At 29.8% G+C, this 21,554-nt stretch overlaps 2 protein-coding genes and 1 long non-coding RNA gene across 8 annotated transcripts; 1 reads left to right on the top strand and 2 right to left on the bottom strand.

Annotated features, from left to right (window-relative positions):
• Nucleotides 1-1,634: 1,634 nt before the first annotated feature.
• On the bottom strand, nucleotides 1,635-7,220 carry LOC124428105 (histone lysine demethylase PHF8-like). 4 transcript variants are annotated; one of them, XM_046971751.1, is made up of 13 exons: nucleotides 7,027-7,219; nucleotides 6,418-6,503; nucleotides 6,065-6,343; nucleotides 5,828-5,969; nucleotides 5,293-5,742; nucleotides 5,017-5,218; nucleotides 4,123-4,886; nucleotides 3,997-4,047; nucleotides 3,479-3,696; nucleotides 3,198-3,400; nucleotides 2,907-2,954; nucleotides 2,322-2,502; nucleotides 1,635-2,164 (listed from the first exon to the last, which is right to left on the bottom strand). In XM_046971751.1, the coding sequence occupies exons 1-13, from the start codon at nucleotides 7,122-7,124 to the stop codon at nucleotides 2,085-2,087; spliced, it is 2,802 nt and encodes a 933-aa protein (XP_046827707.1). In that variant the 5' UTR covers nucleotides 7,125-7,219; the 3' UTR covers nucleotides 1,635-2,084. The 4 variants fall into 4 exon arrangements, with proteins under 4 accessions (XP_046827707.1, XP_046827709.1, XP_046827708.1 ...); XM_046971753.1 differs by having other exon boundaries at nucleotides 3,479-3,663; nucleotides 7,027-7,217; XM_046971752.1 differs by having other exon boundaries at nucleotides 3,479-3,672; nucleotides 7,027-7,216.
• Nucleotides 7,221-7,456: 236 nt separating this feature from the next.
• Nucleotides 7,457-11,146, top strand: LOC124428106 (polynucleotide 5'-hydroxyl-kinase NOL9). 3 transcript variants are annotated; one of them, XM_046971755.1, is made up of 9 exons: nucleotides 7,457-7,546; nucleotides 7,624-7,663; nucleotides 7,736-7,949; nucleotides 8,029-8,156; nucleotides 8,286-9,737; nucleotides 9,823-10,022; nucleotides 10,094-10,144; nucleotides 10,322-10,512; nucleotides 10,652-11,146. In XM_046971755.1, the coding sequence occupies exons 3-9, from the start codon at nucleotides 7,748-7,750 to the stop codon at nucleotides 10,888-10,890; spliced, it is 2,463 nt and encodes an 820-aa protein (XP_046827711.1). In that variant the 5' UTR covers nucleotides 7,457-7,546; nucleotides 7,624-7,663; nucleotides 7,736-7,747; the 3' UTR covers nucleotides 10,891-11,146. The 3 variants fall into 3 exon arrangements, with proteins under 3 accessions (XP_046827711.1, XP_046827712.1, XP_046827713.1); XM_046971756.1 differs by lacking the exon at nucleotides 7,624-7,663 and having other exon boundaries at nucleotides 7,458-7,546; nucleotides 7,693-7,949; XM_046971757.1 differs by lacking the exons at nucleotides 7,457-7,546; nucleotides 7,624-7,663 and having other exon boundaries at nucleotides 7,812-7,945.
• A 2,098-nt stretch (nucleotides 11,147-13,244) lies between these two features.
• On the bottom strand, nucleotides 13,245-21,216 carry LOC124428107. The gene is made up of 3 exons (XR_006943086.1): nucleotides 19,071-21,216; nucleotides 13,894-13,952; nucleotides 13,245-13,597 (listed from the first exon to the last, which is right to left on the bottom strand). It is a non-coding gene; the product is annotated as an uncharacterized LOC124428107 (long non-coding RNA).
• Between the last annotated feature and the right edge of the window lie 338 nt (nucleotides 21,217-21,554).

The following is a 21,554-nucleotide window of genomic DNA, read 5'->3' as shown; positions in this document are numbered from 1 at the left end:
ATCTGATTCGTCGCATAAAATTATTCTCTGCAGCCTCTTAGTCGTATAATTAGTCATAGTACGTCTGGACGATAATAATAATAATAATAATAATAATAATAATAATAATAATAATAATAATAATAATAATAATAATTAATAATAATAATAATAATAATAATAATAATAATAATAATAATAATAATAATAATAATAATAATAATATTTAAATATTATAAATAAGTGTTGTTCAAGTCCTCTTTTATATCAATAAAAAAATTAATCGTATATTGCGTATATACTACTAAGTATAAAATATATTAATTATATATATATGCGCGATAATGAATATATATATATATAATGCTGATTAAAGATATTAAAAAATACAAGTTTATATCATATATATCATATATATATATAAGCCCAGACATTAAAAATTCATACAAATTGATTGAATCTATTACACTTGATTTTATACAGAATTTTACCTCACCGTATTTTCTCATTTGATTATTGTATCTTACATAAATGTATACAGCCTGCTATTAAGTAAACGCTTGATAATATATAATGTACAGTATTATTATTATTTTTTTTCTTTTTCTCTCTTTTTTTCTTTTTTTTTTCTTTCTTTTTTTTTTTTTTTTTTTTTTTTTAACTAAGAATTGAAAAACGTGACTACATATAATTCATAAGAATATGCCACATCGTAATCCAATAAGATCTACGATGAATTTTTTTTCATCATATTATCAGATATTGCTTTTTTTTTCTAACTATAAATACTTATACTAACACAATTATAAATCATTGTAAAAGTAATTTGTCACAACCCTTCAGTACATATATATATATATATATATATATATATATATTTTTTTTTTTTTTTAATTTTAATAATTTTCATGCGTACCTGTCTAATATCCGATGAGAAATTTTTTATGAATATTATATCATTACGTCTTAATATTTACAAGCATAATTATGTGATTATAGATTAATTTATAACCTACAATACTTCTTTACAATTAGTATGAAAAATGATATACATTAATATTTTTTTTCTTAATAATTATTTATTTAATTAATGCCAATTTGAAAGAGAAAAGAGAAACTCTTACTGAAAGAGTAAACCCGAGATAAAAGCAAATCTTTTTGCTTATATTATTTATATCTTATATTTATCGTTAAATATAAAATGCTGAATACATTAGATGAGGACGTTAAGATAAAAGATTAACATTAAATTTTTAAATATCCTTTAAAATTATATATCTGATTTTTGTAAGAAAATTTCCTTTATATTAAATTATTTTTCATGACAGTTTTTTTTTTTTTCATATTCGATCAAATTAATAATAGTAATAGTAATAATAATAATAATAATAATAATAATAATAATAATAATAATAATAATAATAATAATAATAATAATAATAATAATATTAATAAATAAACATTAAGATTCTTCAGACGACAAAATTGTTTGTATACAATATACTATGGAATAACAATATAGAGTTTGCTTGCTAAAATAATAAATTCTGTTTGCTATAACAATTTCTGTACTCTACAGCCTCTCTATAAATACAAACTAAGTAACAAAAGTTCTAAAATTAAATCTATATTATATATTATATCCCTATATTAAGAAAAAAAAAGAAGAAAAAAAAAAAGAAAAAAAAAAAAAAAAAAGTTTAATAAACCTTGTCATACTACATAAATTGTATTAGTCTGTGAGATTCATACAGGCATTGAGCTTATATTTTCTCATGCCCCACATTATACACTAAAATTTTATAAATTAATTATAAAAAACGAATTTTAAAGGATAATACGAATATTTAAAAACAGTTCGATTCATTTTGAAAAACAAAAAAAAAAAGTAAAAGAAATTCGATAAAAAATTAAACAAATTGAAGAAATTGACAAGAAAGTAACTATTAAACGATACAGTAATAAATATAGGTGTTTAGTATCACCTTTTTGAATTATCCGATATATATATTTACAATTTATATTAGCAATTTACATCTATTACGAATTTAATGTATCAATGAATGAATGATGTGATGTTATAATTGTCAATGTCAGTTTTTTATCTAATGCATCATTTTATGAAGTTTTAATATTTTTCCCAAACGTTGTTTAGCCGTTTTCATTCCCTTTCTAGGTTTACGTTCTGAAAATTTGAGAATGTTATAGTTCATATTTCATAAACAAAAATATAATAATAATAATAATAATAATAATAATAATGATGATGATGATGATGATAATAATAATAATAATAATAATAATAATAATAATAATAAAGAAAAAATAAAAAAATATTTTACCAATTGGAACTGGTGCAGCTAACTTAGCCTTAACATCTTTCAACCTATTTGGACTTGTCAATATCGATCCATATCCACTACTTGTTTTCACAATGTTTTCCATAGGTATAACTGAAGTTGGCCCAGACGTAACAGATGTGTCCTTTTGCTTTTTCTTATTGTACGTCCTCTTCGTTGTATTCTATCATACAAGTAATTTATATAATTATTTTTACTATAGATAAAAATATATCAATAAATATATGATATTAAAGAATATAATAAGAAGTAGATGATAATCATAATTAATGAGTCAAATAAAAAAATTTTGTTCGTATATACAAAAATAATAATTTGTTGTTTTGCTGTATGATGATAAAACCTAATAATCAAAAATAAACATAATGAAGTGTACACGTGCACGTAAAGATGAATGAAAATGAAAGTAATTAATTATATAACAGATCAAGTCTATCTAATAAATAAGATAATAATTGTAATAATAATGACAAATATTTTCTTCTACCTATTTAATTTATATTTAACATATATTAAACAAAATCTAAAGAATACTACACTTATGTGAAGGAATCATGATATGCCTACCAATTTCTTCTTCGTAATCTTGTCCATGTCGTTATCCAGATATTCACCCTATATGATATAAGTACGTAATAATGAAAGTATATCATATTTACATATCTAAATGATTAACTAAAATATATATAAACGTTGAAAAATTTCAGATATTCCTTAATAAGAGATTATGTCTATTTAATTGCATATATTAATGCACGAATAACAAGATGGAAAAATCGTTTTTCAAAAAAAAAAAAAAAAAAAAAAAATAAAATAAAAAAAAAACAGTAAAATAAATTTAAATTAATTTTGATTTACCGCTTGTTTTGCCCGTTTCGCGGCTGCTGCTTCCAATCCCTTTTCCACAGAGGTTTTCCTTACTCCTTCTCGTGCCGGTCGATTTGTCTTTGGCAAGAGTGGCCCAACTCTGGCTTTCGGATTCCATGCTTCATCTATCTGACTTTTTGCTTTTGGTTTGAAAATATAATCTTCATCGTCAGAAGCATCCAAAGCCGGATAAACTAAGAATTATTAAGGAAATAATAATTAAATTGATCGTATAAAAAAATATTTTTGCAAAAAATATCCCATTCACTTACTAAAATCATCATCCTGATGAACTTTATCAATATTTTCTATTAATTGATCGTCATCATCATTGGCGTTATTGCGTTGTGTCTTTTCAATTTTTGTTGATTTCGTGGAATTACTTGAGGTTGTCGAGTAACATTGCTCGCTGAACGATAACATTCCGGCAATGGCTTCACGAGTTGATGGTGATGCCCTGTCAGAACTAGCCGTTTTCAATTTATAAATACTAAGACACCAAAAAATAAAATCAAACTAGAATAAATAAAATCCTACTATATACTTGTATGTATATATATATATATATATATTTTTTTTTTTTCTAAAAACAAGCTAAAGGAATTATATTTACTTAGACTTGAATAAATAAATATATTTATATTGACAAAATAATATTTATATTCTCATGCTTTGCTATTACAAATAACTTTAATGCGTATATTAAATAATGCAACGATAATTTTTTTTGTTTTTTTTTTTTGACACTATATCGTTAAATAATCTTACAAAAATGTATATAATGACTTACCCTGTAGGAGGTGGTGGCACAGGTTGACTGTACTGTGGAATCGTGGATGGTCTAAAATAATGTTAAATATGACTAAAATAATATCGTAATTATTAAATAGCATAAATAGAAAAATATTTTACATACGTAATGTCTAATCTTTGTGGAGCATTTCCCAATGTATACGCTGATGCTTTCAATAATTCTTCGATACCATTCTTAGGCATATCATTTAGAACATCAACGTCGCCATCGTAATCTCGCTTAAATCGTTTCTGTGTGTTAGATTTAGAATTTCTTCTTCTTTTTGGAGACTCGTCTATAGTAAATCTACCATAATCACTTTCATTACTACCGTCATGAAAATCATATACAGATGTCCGATTCCAACCAAGTTCTTTCGTTACCACAGTAGTATGATTCGATGGAAAATTATTTTTTAAATTGATATTATCGTTTGTACTTCTAACAACTTCATTGTTTCCCAATTTGAATCTAATTACAGTAGGACTTTGTTTTCCTGGTTTGGATGTACGTTTCTGATTAGAACTATTAACATGTTTTTCTTCCATCGGTGTATTTTTAACATATGGATACATAACGGGTTTTGATAAAGTTAATTTTAATGGTGGCCGATTAGTCGGTATATTATCGCTAATTAATGTTCCAACTTTATTTGTTTCCTTTAATGTCGCTTTAAAAGGATTTTCTGCCATTTTATCCGCAACATCGTAATCTACGAAATCTTTATTCAATGGCTTCTTTTTCTTTCGTTTACTCTCACGCTCCGGTTTAGGAGGATTTAATGATATTAAATATCTTTCCGCGTGTCGTATTTCTTTACTAAAATCTTTCAATAATTTTTGACTATTTATCGTATCCGGTATTTGACTTCGGCTGATCATATTGTACTATATGAAAATATTAAATAAGATCGGTTAAAAACTTCGTTTTCTTTTTTTTCTTACTTTCTATATATATATAAAATGAGAAAAAAAAAATATATATATATGTATATATATATATAAATATCTTTCTTACATCTTTATCAGTGTTCCATTGTTTTAAAATACTTAATAACGCTCTAACACCTTGTAAAAAATACGACGGACATTTTTTCTCTTCGTTATTTAATTCCTTCAGTTCTTTAAGCAATTTTTTAGCAGCAAACCAATTAACCGTTTCAAAACCGGGATATTGAAATTTGGCAGGGGTTTTCATCTTTCTTTCCAACTCATATATCCTATAAAATATAATTGTTAATGAGAAGGAACAAATGTTGAAGAATTTACATTTTACACCCACTTACGTACTTACTGTATCTGCATAGGAATATTGAGACTATGTACAAAATTTCCACCGAAAACCAAAGAATCGACTGGAGTTAAGACGGCATGTATCCAACCGGTTGGTATCATCATAGTCTGGCCCTGTTTAATAACGCATTTGTAACATGCATCAGCCTGGTCTCCAAAGAAAGTTTCACTCTGTGTTGAACTGCACATCCAGTGCTGATATAATTGTAAATTTGCTGGTGTCGGTTTTATAAGGTAAAACACTTTTTCCCCCCTTAATACATGATACCATACGGAAGTCCCGCCAAAATCTATATGAAAATCTGTGAAACTGTCTTTGACTCCCATTAGGCAATATTTTTGTACTTCAGGACGCTTTATATCGCTTTCCTCAGGCCAATCACGTGGCCAAACAGAGTTTACCCAGTCAAGTTTGCGCGCGATGTATGGTGCTTCGACCATTGGTGAAAGACTGCAACGTTTATTTGTCAATTTATACATATACGTCCTATATACGATTAAAGCCATATATGGCAAGGCAATGAATATGGATATACCCAGTATTTGTAAATTCGAGACTTATCACATTAAAAACCCTTGTCCGACAAGGGGAATTGTAATATTCTACGAAGTCTCGTAATTTCATTCGAATGTTACTTTGTCTTGTAACATCTATCACATCCATTTCACGATCTCCACCTGTGTTGATAATATATGAATAAATATAAAATAAATATTTTTCATATTTAATATATTTATATAAAATTATTCGAGACATTAAAATGTTATTTTACCTATATAACTTTCAACATCGTAAACACTAAAGTTTGGAGGAGGTACGCTCATATCGAGACCATCTTTGCCATCTATAATGATAGGTGTTTCAAATCCATTAGTCTGTAGATATTGTAACGTTAATTGTTGTCCCCTGACGTGTTTTACTATATCATCAGCTTTAGGGAAATGTCTGGATTTTAATTCTCTAATGAATACTGGAGTTCCAGTTTGAACAGGCTTAGAATCAGCATCTATTTCGGTATAATCGTGTCTATGCCAATTCAATCTAGTTTTCACTGAAAAATAAATATGAAAATATATTATCTTATTATATTATTATTGTAACGATAAATTATTTCCTTTTACTTACTGATAGACGGTCCACATATCTTCTCACATTTAGGACAATGATATTTATCAAGGTCTATTGACATGTACTCTTTTAGAGTTACACACCTTTGCAGAAATATAAAGTAAGCAATGTTAATATTGAAAATTTTAAAAATATAATAAAACTTTGTTTGAACAAAAAATAACAACATTACAAAATTGCTTATCTGTCATCGAAACTAATATATATGTACATATGTATATATATATATATATATATATACATATATATAAATTTTCCTTTAGAAAATACTTTGAATTAAATATATTAAAAATATTTATACGTAGATAACACTTAAATATCAAATAGTAAACTAATCTAATGAAAGGTATAACATAATCATCAAATTTATAGGTTATGGTACTATCAACAAACATTCCTTTGTATATAGTCATACATATTTCTGGATGAAAAGTTTGAAAATATTTATGAGTATATACAATCTCTAGAATTCTCTGTATTATCGTAAATTAAATAAAATCGTCAAAAAAATGCTACGATCTTGAAAACGTTTACTTAATATAATTTTTTATATTTTCACATTACACGTGTCTTTTTTTCGATGGATTTTTTTTGCTTAAGACTTACCCGCCGTGGTACCATTCCTTGCAAATATCGCATTGTATCATAAATTGTTCAGCATCATAAGAACGACCACACAAACAATACGTAACTGGTATCTCCATTTTTGTTAGTAGATACTAAACTGTATGTATTCACTAAGTACAGTTATGTGCTATCAGTATTTCATTAAAAGAAGTAATACTATAAGTTGTCTTACGGAACAACTACTTAAGCGCCATCTGAAATCGAACTCTTTCAATTACACGTATTTTACTTTGTTTCTTTTTTTTTCTTTTTTAATAATTTGTTTCCATTTTTTACTTTTAACAAATTTCATCTTTTATTTTAACATAAATTTCATAAGAAATAATTTCTTATAGATTAATAAATATTAATAAAATATTTTACGTTTTCGTTCAATTAAATGAAATGAAAATAGAAGAAGCTAGTTGTCATGATTTTCAAATTAATTCGAGAGCCCGCCATGTCTCATCACTAAACCGTGACAAACAATACCTTTAGAATCAAAGGAATTTTTATTAAGGTTAGATTTTGAGAATATATTTTCTTTATCAAAATATGCAATACTAAATAAACATAATTGGTATTAAATACTAATAGGCATTAATTAAATAATCATACAAGGAATAACATATATAAGGTAAATCATTTGACAACTTTTTATTTTAGATTATTATATATCATATCCTAATAAAATTTTTCTCTTGAAAAGATAAGAGGAACAATGAATATATCTTGTGACCTTGATAAACATAATCTTAAGAAATCATACAAGGATACGTCCATTAGAAGAAATTCTTTACCAGAATGTGTTGCATCTTCTAGTGCATTTGAGCAAAAAAAAAACAAAAATTACGATGCATTTAATAAAAAGGCTAAGAAAACAATTAAAATGTTATCCAAAAATTATGATGGAATGAAAGAATGTATAACTTATTTTTATGTATGCACCATTCTAATTGATTGTACTTTAAAAAATCTTGCAAACAATTTATGTAATTTTAGATCACACGAATGTTTCTTCCAATTCGAACGATTGCAAGATCGTAAATTCAACGACATATGGTACAGTAAAAATGCAGGACAATACATTTGAAATACGTAGGAGTCTTGGTCCTTCGATGATCGTAGAAGTATTAACATAGCATTTTGATAATGTCTTTCGATCTTTTTTAGCAATTTGTTTTTTTTTTATCATTATTTTCAAATAACGATTCTATTGTTTCTTCTTTTTTTTTTTTCTTTTTTTTTTTTTTTGACAGAGTGTATCTATGTCCAATATAACAGATTCTTCAGGAGAAAATAAAAATAAATCACTACAAGAGATCTTTAATGATTTGGATATGTTACAAAATGATTCTTGTATCGATAATGACAATGCATGCATTGTCGTTGCTGAATCTATAAATCCAAATGAGACATCTACTATTGAATATGGTCATAGGAAAAATCAAAGAATGAAATTTATGAAGGACAATGAAAAATCGCAGTCTAAATATCTCATAGGCAAAAAAAAAACATCAGTTGTTACAAGAAAGAACGAAGTGCAGGAATGCACTGAAAATTCGACAATGCGTAATACCGAGGAACGAAACACCAAATCTAAAGTAATAAAAGAAAAATCGACAATGATAAATACGAATACATCCACTGCAAATTATAATGAAAAGCTACATTTATATTGTTTGCATAATAAAGTATTAATGATTATGCAAGAAAAGACAAGTTTTTGTTTTACTGGCAAGCTAATGATAAATGTATTGTACGGTGCTATAGAAGTTTATGGATCTCACATTACTACCTCAAATCCTCCAATAGAAGTATATTCTCCTAAAGGATACAGTCTTATAACAGTAGAAACAAGTAATAAATTTTTGATATCTAACGTTAAAGATATCTGGACATCTTTATCTCCAGAGGGTATTAATCCTGACATAAAAAATGCATTGCAATATGATATCAATCAATGCAAACCGGGTATGACAGTGATCATTTTATGGAATTTGGAAAATAATTTAACAGGATTCGTTAATACTTACTATCCAATAAAGTTATTTCCGAAAATTCGCAATGTCAAAAATTATTCCTGGACCGACACAAGAAGAGCTGAAATGATATTGCAATCCAATCTTTATCTCAATAATCATAATTATAAAAAATTGATAATCGATCCGACTGTCACAGGAATACTTGCTGAAAAAATTCTTAATCGTTGGCGTTCAAATGATTGGTCATGTACATTAATAGCAGGTGGTAAAAATGTTGGGAAATCTACAACCGTACGTTATTTGATAAATACGTTATTACCGACTTCTCGGATGGTCGTTTTGGTGGACGTTGATCCTGGTCAAAATGAATGTACACCGCCTGGCAGTATATCCTATAGTTTAATTGAGGAACCATTAACTGGACCTAATTTTACACATTTAAAGATGCCAGTTTATCAGTTGTACATAGGAGATGTAAATGTGACTCGTTGTATTACGAGGTACATCGAATGCGTTAAGTTGTTGGCGAATAAATTGTTAAGTTGTCCGATCATGTCACGTTTACCAATAATTGTAAATACAATGGGTTTTACACAAGGAATAGGATGGGATATCGTAGTGTTTACGATTAAACTTTTTCGGCCTTCATTCGTCTTACAAATAATGTCTGAAAGGACAAAAAATAATTATCCCAATTTACTGAGTTGCGATATTATTAATCAACAGGTAGGTGCTATCATTTTCGTAAAAAATTTAAAATAAAACAAAATTCAAGTAGTAATGAAAATAAAAATAAAATTGTTTTTCATAGACTTTTACAGGCTTTTCATGGAGTAAAAATATTACGGTTTGGAATGAACCATGTTGTCATGAGCTGCAGGTTATAAATACAAATGCCGAAAAGAAATATGAATCAACGAATGATTCATGGAATATGGAGCCTTATCAACAACGTGAATTAGCAATGATATCATATCTAAGTGGAATTTTAAATTCCAATGGAAATTCTACGTGAGATATTGAAAATTATTTTATTTTCTTTCTCCAATGAAATGTTAAACTTTTAAATAAAAATTTTCTAGATTCCATGCCAGATTAACATCACTCAGCATTAACGAAGTTGTACCATATGTGTTAGTATAATGTCACTTAATAACTTTGCTTCGTATCGATGTTCAATATTTATATATTTTCCGCTAACATTCGTTATGAAGAAGTTCATCTTATTAAAATGATTTATACATACATACATATACATATATATATATGTGTGTGTGTGTGTGTGTGTGTGTATATGTATTTTTTTACAGGGCACCTTTTGCTTCTTTAACTATCGCTCTACTACGAGAATGCGTACCACCTTCACGTGTATTAACTGTAATCAATGGTAACATGGTCGCTCTGTGTGGCATTGATTTAACAAGTGATTTATTGCAAGAAGCTACTTCATCAAAACCTCGTATATTAACAAGAGCACCTTTATGCGCCTGTTATGGCTATGGTAAATTACAAATAATTATAATATTGCTATCTCATACGTTTTTTTTCTCTCTGTCCGCATTGAATTTTTTTTTGTTTTTTTATAATTATTCTATTCAACAATACTAATCTAATCTCATTGATTTTATTTGATTCTTCAGGAATAATTCGAGGTATTGATATGGAAAAAGAAGAATTGTATATAAATACGCCATTACCGCTGTCACTTATGCGACATGTTAATTGTTTAATAGGATCCATACCTGTACCTATTAATTTACTTCAGTTAAATCAACCCAATGTACCATATGCAGGTGGAAACGATGCTTTACCAACGAGTCGTGATCCACGTAGAGGTTATTTCCGTATGAGATATCAAAATAGACGAACGTCGAGTTGATTTTTCTATTTTAAAGAAACTAAAAAAACTATTTTAATCGTTCAATGCTCACAAAGCGAAACTTATACAAAAAAAATCTCATAAAAATACACAAGAGAGTACAAAGTGACACTCAAAGTAAATTTATTCTTTTCCATTCGTCATTGTAAAAAAAATGTCGTCCGTTGTTTCCTTTTTAACCTCATTATGTAAAAGAGAAAAAAAAAAAGTACGTTTAACGATGAATAAAGAATACATCTGACAATTTGTTACCACATTGGCTTGTTTAAAAAAAATAACCTTTTCGATTCGTCATAATTAAACATAACCTTTTATAGAATTAAATTCGATTATTCATTATCAACGTTTCAAATATATTATCTTGAATTAATTTCATTTTTTTTGAAATTATATAATACTTCTCTTCATTTTTCGATTATTGATAAGAAAGTATCATCGTTTTATAAAAATATAAATAAAATGAAAATTACAATGATCCCTTTGGTCGTCTTTAGTTAATTGTGCTCGTATAGAGAGCGCAACGATAGCAATATGGCGGCAAGCGTTTGTACGCTCTACGACATGCCGATTAGTTTTCAGCGTTTAATCGCAGATAATTGTTTAACATTAGTGTAGTGCTGTGGAAATCCAAATATCTCTTCGATCTCTGTTATCTACAAAAGATCCCTTTTGTCTTTCATCAAAATTAGGTTTAGCAAACGTTTATCTAATAATAATTTATATATATATATATATATTTATTTCAGGTTATCACGTATATATATGTATGTATAGGTTATATGCACGTCGCTACATAAAGGTTATATATCATTATCATATTTTAAGAATCTAAATTGAAAAACAATAGAATAATTATTTTAACGAATATAAATGCGTCATTACTGTCCTGATTTTTTTTTTACTAAAGCATACTGATTAAAATTAGGAGTAAGTACATTTTGTAAATCTTGATTAATTTCAAGTGGCGAAGTATTCGCATTGAATGGCAGGTTATGCCAATAAAGCCTTAATTTATGCTGAGGTGAGAAATATGCAGAATCTACTACATCAGGTTCCTGTCCAAGGTGTCTTAACAAGAGAAACAGACGATAAAAGGTCCTATCTTTTACTTTATGTATTTTTTAAATAACAATTTACCTGTTCATTTCTAACCTATACTTGGTTTGCATATTGACAACGTTTTAGCCAAAACAAATGTCTTCCGTTAGCTTCTGTTACTAATTCCTCGATGTGAACATATTCAAAGAATAGGTTACTAGTTTTATTAGGATATGAAATTATAATTAATATTTAAATAATTGTATATATGTATGCATATATATATATATATATATATATATATATATATATATATATATATATATTACAAGAGATATTAATGAGTAACCAATAGACACATAATTTTCCAGGTTTAGAAATCTTTCCTATATGTTCTGCATCGATAATCAATGCTATAATAAATTAAATTAATCAATTACATTATTACATTATTATTTAATATAATATATTATATAAATGAATAATACGATGTATATATATATATATATATATATATATATATATATATATATATATATATATTCGTTTTATCTGGCCATCAATCAGAACAATATCCCCATATTAATCTTCCAAAGAAATTCTCTTTAATTTATTAATTATTAATTTTTGTCAGGTCCCTAATAATTCTACGTAAATCGTGTTCGATATCATTCTTAAACGAATTATCCATTTTTACTTTAATATCTTCGATTTCTTTCGCATTCGACGTATTAACGACGACATAAGTTTTGGTTTCGATCATGCTTACATTAAAATTTTTTTTGGCTAAAATTGAACTACTATTGTAATCATTAAAGTACATTGAAATATTATCTTTTCTAATTTCGTTCGATAATCTTTTGGCTAAAAATATATCATTGTAATTTTGTCGAATTTCGAATGTTCACAATTATTTTCATTTATTTTTAAATTCGACGAGAAAAAAAAATAGACTTCACGGAATCATCCTTGTTAATATCGTTTGAACATTTTTTAGTTTTATCAAAATCCATAAATTTAATTTTTTTTTCAATGATCAATGTACGACCAATCAGGTTTCAATGAATCAGTCTTACCAACATTATTCTCTTCGTAATCTTCAAGGTTTTTCAAAAGCACCATTGTCATTCTCCAAAAAAGTATCAATTTTATTATTATCGCGCTTATTAATATTATTATTATTATTATTATTATTATTATTATTATTATTATTATTATTATTATTATTATTATTATTATTATTGTAATTATCATTGTCATCGTCACCGTCATTATCATTTTTATTTATCGTTTTCGATGTTAATTTAAAAATTTATTAATTGTCTTTTTTATTAGATAACAATTTTTTTTTCATGAGTCAATTTTTTCCTTCATTTATATTCTAGTCGTACCTTTAATTTTGACTCATTGGATATATTATTTTTATTTAATATAAATTGTGAATGTTGTTCGTTGATGAAGGGCCAAAACGATAAAAAATTTTTTCTCGTTATTATGGAACAATTTAACGAATTTTTTTTCATGATCTTTTTATCATCATCATCATCATCATCATCATCATTATCATAATCGTCCGATAACATTCTTATAGAAATATTTCTTAATGATGATTCTATGAGTAATCCTAACTCCATTGTGCAGAGGATGGACCAAACGTTGCTTTCATATACTTTTTCCCACAAAAAAAAAAAAAAAAAAAAAGAAATTTATATTAGTTTTAATCGATTATTATGAATTTAAAATTGATACATGCATATTCATCTAATAAATATCAATCATTTTTGTTGTATATAAGAGATATAAAATAGTGTATTGTTATAATTTTTATATTAAATTTTAATCTTATCATACATATATATATATATATATATATATATATATATATATATATATATCTTTTTTTTAATGTTAGAGAAAGAAATTTTTTAAATGTTTTATGCAAATGTTGCAAAATTGAACGCTTACCTATAATTATTCTCATGGGTATATAATGTCACATGGTATGATCTAATTTCTGTTTGTGTCTAGACAAAAATAATAAACAATTTGCAATTTGTAATATTATTTATAAATATTAATACATAATTAGATGGTATCATCATATAATTGGTTTATAATAATTTATAGCATATTATCACATATAACTTAATTTTCTTTTTTTTCTTTTTTGCATTTATATAAAAATAATATAATGTAAAAATTTGAATATTGTTCAGAATAATATAATTAGAATACAGAATACTATAATAAATGGTATCACCATATAACCACCATATATTATAAATCATGACATATCAATTATTTGTTCCATTATATTATAGTAATTATAATATATTATAATAATTATAAAATACATATTTATAAAAAAAATAAAAGTAAAATATATACATACATACATACATACATACATATACATATATATATAAAAAATATCAAATTAATGACATTAAACAAATTTGAACTCTATGCTATTATCAAAATATGTACACATAGTATGCATTCTCAACTGCATTATCAATGAATAAGAAAAGAAAAACAAGCAAAAACAAACCAAAACAAAAAAAGACAAAGAAAAAAGAACAAAAGAGAAGATAAAAATGGGGAAAGAGTGAAAGGCATAAAGAAAGAAAGAAAGAAAAAAAATGAAATAAAGAAAGAAAAAAGAAGGAAAGAAAGGTCCGGAAATTCATAATGAACGATGATGTCAAGTGGATTCCGTAGTTGGCATCGGCCGAGAGAGAGTGAGTTAGCAAACGAGAGAGTGAGAGAGAGAGAGAAAGAATGAGAATGAGAATGAGAGTTAAAGAAAGAAAGAGAGAGAGAGAGAGAGAGAGAGAGAAATGAAAATAGAATGGTATATCGCGACGAACACGAGAAAGAATCAAAAGGATGAGGAAGGGTAGAGGGAGGAGACAGAGGAATAGGAAGGGGTAGAGAGGTTTTGAGAGAGTGAGAGAGGGAGAAGAGAGAGAAAGAGAGAGAGAGAGAGAGTTCGCAGAGAGCACGTGGTACCACCAAAGGTATTTCTCGAGGTCGCGCGCCGGGGTCGAGCTGATGAATGGAAACGTCGGTATTATTGTGTTTACACGCGGGACACACGACTCTCTCTCTCTCTCTCTCTCTCTTTCTCTCTCCACATCCCCAGAGTTACTTTCTCTCTCTCTCTCTCTCTCTTTCTCTCTCTCTCTCTTTCTCTCTGATATACTCGTACTCGTACTCGCTCACACGAGCACCCTACCCTATCTATCCGTCTCTCTTCTCGCACTTGGCGCGGAAACATTCATTCATAAAGCGTTCCGCGTGTTCCTCTCTTCACCGCCATCGCCACCCCCTCGCATATATGGAGGAGATGGGGGAGGAATAGGTGGTAGTGGTGGTGGTGGTGGTGGTGGTGGTGGTGGAGAGAATATACGCGACCCTCTTCGAGCGGTGGAGGGACGCGATGTCAGGGGTGTATTCACAGATTTACCAAAGAGCCGTGCGCGAGGCCACTTATATAGATATATATGTTTATACTTACACTTATATATATATATATATATATATATATATATATATATATATGTATATATTATTCGTTGTTAAGAGATATACGCGCGGCGGCAACTTTTGAAAATATCGTTTTCAATAGATCAAGTACATGACATATGTAAATATGCTTTAATCGATTCGAACGTTTTCATAACCTCAATTATTTGAGCCCCAACAATTTTCGTGTCGATGGAATGAAAAAAAAAAAAAAAATGAAAGAAAAAGAAAAGAAAAGAAATAAAAACAAATTCCTTTTTCGTTAAATATCTCGTTGATAGTATTAGTTTTTATTATAAAAATAAATAATTCGTATCGTCGATATTATATTATAATGCATATATTTAATCGTCGTACGTAGGACAAATAATGATTTTATCCAATCGAAGGATTGAAAATTTATTTATCATGGATGATTATCGATAAAATTATCCGTTCGGTCGATAAGTAAGGAGTCTCTAATGTATTATCAGTTAGGATGAAAAAGATGATACGATTGTTAGAGGAAAGAAAATGATTAGATCGTAATAGGCAATAAATGGCGAGCTTGCAATATCTGATCTTTCTGTGTTATTTTCTTCGTTTTCTCTTTCTCTCTCTCTCTCTCTCTCTCTCTCTCTTTCTCCCTCTTTCTATCTCTTACTTTTTTCCTTTTTTTCTGTCTCTTTTCTTTGAAGAGGAAAGGGATAAATCTCGTGTTTCTAACGAACCTCCGTCAGACACGCCAGTGTTGGTCACGTAAAGGAAACGAGCGAGGGGACGCGAGACGCTAACGATACCGAACTTCTCTCCCTTCGTCCTGTTTTCCCCTTCTCTTCTTCTTCTTCTTCTCATCCTCATCCTCATACGTCCTTCCTAATGTCACGCGTAATACGCCACGATAATTTATAAGAGCCACTATCCTACTCTATTGTCTACTTGCAAGAAGAAAGGGCGTCAACCGCGACACATTACTTTCCCTCTCTTTCCCTTCTCCCTGTCCCTTCCATACCCCCCCTCTCTCTCTCTCTATCTTCTTTATCTTCTCACTCTCTCTCTCTCTCGTCTTCTTACTCTTGCAATGTCACACGACACCAAAGATATATGTTATCTCTCTTTTCGACCGTACACTTCATACCGTTAACCATTTTAAAAACGATTTAAAAACTTACGAAAAAGGAGTCCTGTGTTGTATGCATATGCGCGCGTTTGTTATATGCGCGTGTAACGTGTGGGTGTATGCGGGTGTGTGGGTAGTGTGTACACATTCCTCTCGTATAATTCTTTTAAATACATTATATATAGTTACATTTTCGTTATAGATCAGAGCACTAGCTCGAATCCTTTCTTTTTCTCCTTTTCTTTTATTTTCTTTTATTTATTTCATTTTATTTATTTATTTATTTATTTTTTTTTTTTTTTAAATATCTTCGCCTTAGGATTTTATTTATTTTTCTTACTTATCATTGTTAGGAATTTTACTTAAGAATAATTTTTCTTTCCCTCTTTTTTCTTTTCCTCTCTCTTTTTTTTTTTTTTTTTTTTTTTTTTTTTTTTTTTTTTTTTTTTTTTTTAACACTTTCCGCAGGAGTATCTCTTATAACATACAGTTTAATATAAAGCTAAAGTTTTCTTTAGAGATACGATAAGACAGAAAAAGAGAGAGAGAGAGAGAACAAGATCACCTGTAGCCAAGATCATGATAGATTTCAACTAGAAAGAAAGAGAAATAGAGAGAGAGAGAGAGAGAGAGAGAGAGAGAGAGAGAGAGAGAGAGAGAGAGAGAGAGAGAGAGAGAGTGATTGATAGATAGATAGAGAGAGAGAGAGAGAGAAAGAGAGAAAATATGTTTACACGTAGAGACACACACGCTGGGATATCGGACCAGTATGAATGAGCTCGTAAATGCGAGAGCGGATCTACCTATTTGCGCATTCGGTCACGGCAACTTTCAGTATAAATTGAAACTTCTCTTGAGGGTGTCTAGTCGTCGAGGGAGAATGTCAAGGGAACGTTGCTAGGAGTGAGACAGAATGAGAACCGGGGTTGAGGAGTGAGACAGAATGATGCTCGGAGACTGGGACACGGCGACCGAGAGCGACCGACCGAGCGAGTGAGAGAGTGAGTGAGTGAACGAGCGCGAAAGAGACAGAGACAGAAAGAGACAGAGCGAGAGAGAGAGAGAGAGAGTGAGAAAGAGATATCAGAGAGAGGGGTAGAAATCCGCGAAGCTGAGGCGGTACCGCTTAGTACGAGCCAAGCTCCGATTCAGTTTGGATCTGTTGTGCCGTTCTCATTGCCTAACCTCTCATCCCGATTTCATCACCATCATTATCATCACCATCATCATCATCATTATCATCATTATCACCATCATCGTCGTCATCGTCATCGTCGTCATCGTCGTCATCATCGTCAACTGCAATCTACTATTATAGACGATTATCCCGGGATAAGAAAAAGAAAAAAGAAAAAAGAAAAGAAAATCAGTAAAGAGAAAGAAATTTTATATTCCGTTAGGGCAAAATGGTTTTTGTTCGGTCGATAAAAAAGATTTCAAAATACCAAACATCTTGGTATATTATCGAGCCAACAGCTGTTGCTGTAGAATAAGAAAATCGAAAGGGTACGGGAAACTACTGTACGTATTTAAGGAATTTTATTTTCTCAATTCCTACATCCCGTACGATTCGCAAATTGTTATTGTATTTTTCGTTTGTAAAATCAACGATTTACGTAGTTATCGTTCGAATACCTTCGTCCATTTTCTTTTTTCTTTTTCTTTCTCTTTTTCTTCTGTTTTTCTTTTCTTTTCTTTTCTTTTTTGTTTTGTTTCTCATTTCTCCATTCCTTCATTTCTTTCCTTCTTCCTTTTTTTTTCTTCTTCTTTCTAAATATTTAAATTTTACTCGAGGCAAATCTCGATCGGAGGATCTTTTATCACGATTGATTTGTACGCGCTAACGATAACGATAAAGAAAGAGAGAAAGCATTTATCTCAAGTACAAAGTATTGATTTTCGCATCCGTAGAATCATCTGCTGTAATATGGTGGTTCCTATGTATGTATGTATATATGTATATATGTATGTATATATACATAAATACATACATATACATACATAGATACATACATATGTTCGCTACGATTTCAATGTATGCTTGATAGAAAGAATAGTTTTCTATCCAAAATTCACAAAAATCATTCACTGTGATATTCCTTTAATCGAAATCAATTGAAATTTATATATATATATATATATATGCATTTTTTTTGTGTGTATATTCTTGACACGTACGTATGTAAACACGTGTGTTTTAAAAATGCATTAAAAGTATAATTCAACGACATATGCAATTAATCATACATTTATAATACCATGTAAACTAAATTCCACAAAGAATCGAAAGGAATTTTCTTGATACTTACGAAATAAACTTAAGATAACCTATAAAATATATGTATGCAATATTTTTTATAATTCGACAATTGTCAATTTCATTTTCACCCTAATTTAATTATTACGTATTATTCACTTCGCTTAATAATAATAATAATAATAATAATAATAATAATAATAATAATAATAATAATAAAAGAAAAAAAAATCAAATTTTTAAGAAATTCGTACGTACTAGTTTTTTAAATATCCCGCCGAAGAACGTCGTGGCCGTCGTCACACTCGAACGTACGATGATAACTGTACGTTTACGTATGTATATGTACATATATACATACATTGTGTGTGTTGAAAAAGAGAGATAAAAAAAAGAGAGAGAGAGATCACTTTCGCTTCACGGTCTTCTTCACTCACAGTCGATGGTATTGGGTTCTATACACAAGAGGAGCCCTTATTCTCCCTAAGATTCTCCCGAACGCAAACGATCCTCTCGTTTTCGTGTGTAACTACGAAAACGAAAGAAAAATCGGTTTAGGTACTTACTACGTACATACATACATACATACATCATATATACATACATACATACATACATGCATTTATACGTAAGTACGTACGTATAAAAGAGAGAGAGAGAAAGAGAAAGAGAAAGAGAGAGAGAGAGAGAGAGAGAGAGAGAGAGAGTTTGTCCCGCTCTTTTCTCCCCTTTTTTTTTTATCGAAAGAAATTCTACGAGAGGCTAGGAACGAAACTGTGGGAGCAGCAGGTGGAAAGAGGAGTGGCCTGGGAGAATTTCTGTTACGTGTCTGTGTCTCTCTCTTTCTCTTTCTCTGTGTGTGTCTGTGTACGCGAATACGTATATATATATATATATATATATACATGTATGGGTTCCTCTGTACATACAAAAATACATACACACTTACACACATACATAGTACATAAGAGAGAAAGAGAGAGAGAGAAAATTGTAGAACGTGGGCGAATGAGAGAACATTACGCGAAAAGGTGCCTGCGTTTCTCCATCTCTCTCTCTCTCTCTCTATCTCTATATATCTATCTATCTATCTATCTATCTCTCTCACAGTTACTCGTTACTTCTTTTCTATCCTTCTTCTATCGGAACACACCTACTTGCTATCGAACACACTCATCCTCGCTGAAATCCCTTCCCTTTCCCTTCCTGGCATACCCCACCCTTCCCCTTTTGCTTCGACCACGTTGGTAAAACGAGGTACATAGAGAAAGGAGTGGGAAGTAGGTAGAGAAAGAGAGAGAAAGAGAGAGAAAGAGAGAGAGAGAGAGAGAGAGAGAGAGAGAGTGAGTGAGTGAAAGAGACAGACAGACAGATAGAAAGAGAAAGAGAGTAATAGTATGGTAGAGAGACGGATAGATGCACGAACGTTACGAAAGAGAGAAAGAGAGTGATAGAGAGAGAGAGAGAGAGAGAGAGTAAGAGAAAGTAGGATAGGAAAGAGAGGAAAGGGGAGAGGGCTCCACTCGCCTGGCGCAGCACAGGCTTTTCTTGTAGTCTATTGATTTTTCCGAAAGTTCGCGTGGTGGGAGCCTGGCATAGTGGGTTGTGCGCGAAGCTGCATAGAAGAGTGAGATAGCTAGAGAGAGAGAGAAAGAGAGAGAGTGATCCATGTGGGGTTTCAACGTATATTACTATCTCTCTCTGACTCTCTCTCCCTCTCTCTAAATGGAGCTTTCTCCACTGCATCCTTCTCTTTTCTTTCTACATTTACTTCTCTCTTTCTCTCTTTCTCTCTCTCTCTCTATCTCTTTCTCTCTCTCTCTTACTTGTTCGTTTTATATTCACCTCTCTCTATCTCTATCTATCTCTCTCTTTCTCACTCATGTTGAACGTTCGCTCCGCTAGCGCCCCCAATGCTTTCTATAGTTACTGCTCTTTCTCGTTACTCGCTTCTCTCTCTCCCTCCCTCTCTCTCTCTCTCTCTCTCTCTCTCTCTCTCTCTCTCTCTCTGACACTATCGCTGTACGTAGTGAGAAGAGGTATATACATATGCATATACCCTCTCTCTCTCTCTCTCTCTCTCTCTCTCTCTCTCTCTCTCTCTCTCTCTCTCTCTCGATCTCTCGCGCGCGCTCTTTATTCGTGCATGGCCTGGCTCTACATACACGCTCATAAATATGTGCTCGCAGTTTCATACGCGCGCACTCTCAACGTGTACATATATATATATATATATATATATATATACACATAGACATATTTATGTGTATATATATATATATACACACGTGTAGAGAGTATTTGAGGCCAGGAACGCGTCAAGAGATTCGACTACTCTTGTCGTAACGTTAACGCGAAGTAACTTGGCAGAAAAAGTGCGTCAACCGTACGGAATAATGAAATATGTATGCATGTATGTATGTGTGTTGTTATACGTATGTATGTACCTATATGCATATAGATGGATGATACATGATATATGTATGTATATACCTATATATGTATGGATGATACATGATATATGTTTGTATATATTTATGCGTATATATATGCATGATGTATATATGTATATATATATATATTTATATCTGTATATAGTATGTATGCATGCATATATATATATGTACGTACGTACTTGCATTGCATTAAAGAACGTTTCTAAATTTTCAATGATACATTTCTAACGGACGAGCAATTTCTTACCAATTTAAAATTCAACAAAGGAATCAAGTAGTTAGACAA

This window comes from Vespa crabro, chromosome 11, assembly GCF_910589235.1.
Source record: "Vespa crabro chromosome 11, iyVesCrab1.2, whole genome shotgun sequence".
NCBI classification, from domain to species: Eukaryota; Metazoa; Arthropoda; class Insecta; order Hymenoptera; family Vespidae; genus Vespa; species Vespa crabro.
The sequence above is the reverse complement of the archived record's forward strand: the minus strand, read 5'-3'. Positions and strand labels throughout refer to the sequence as shown.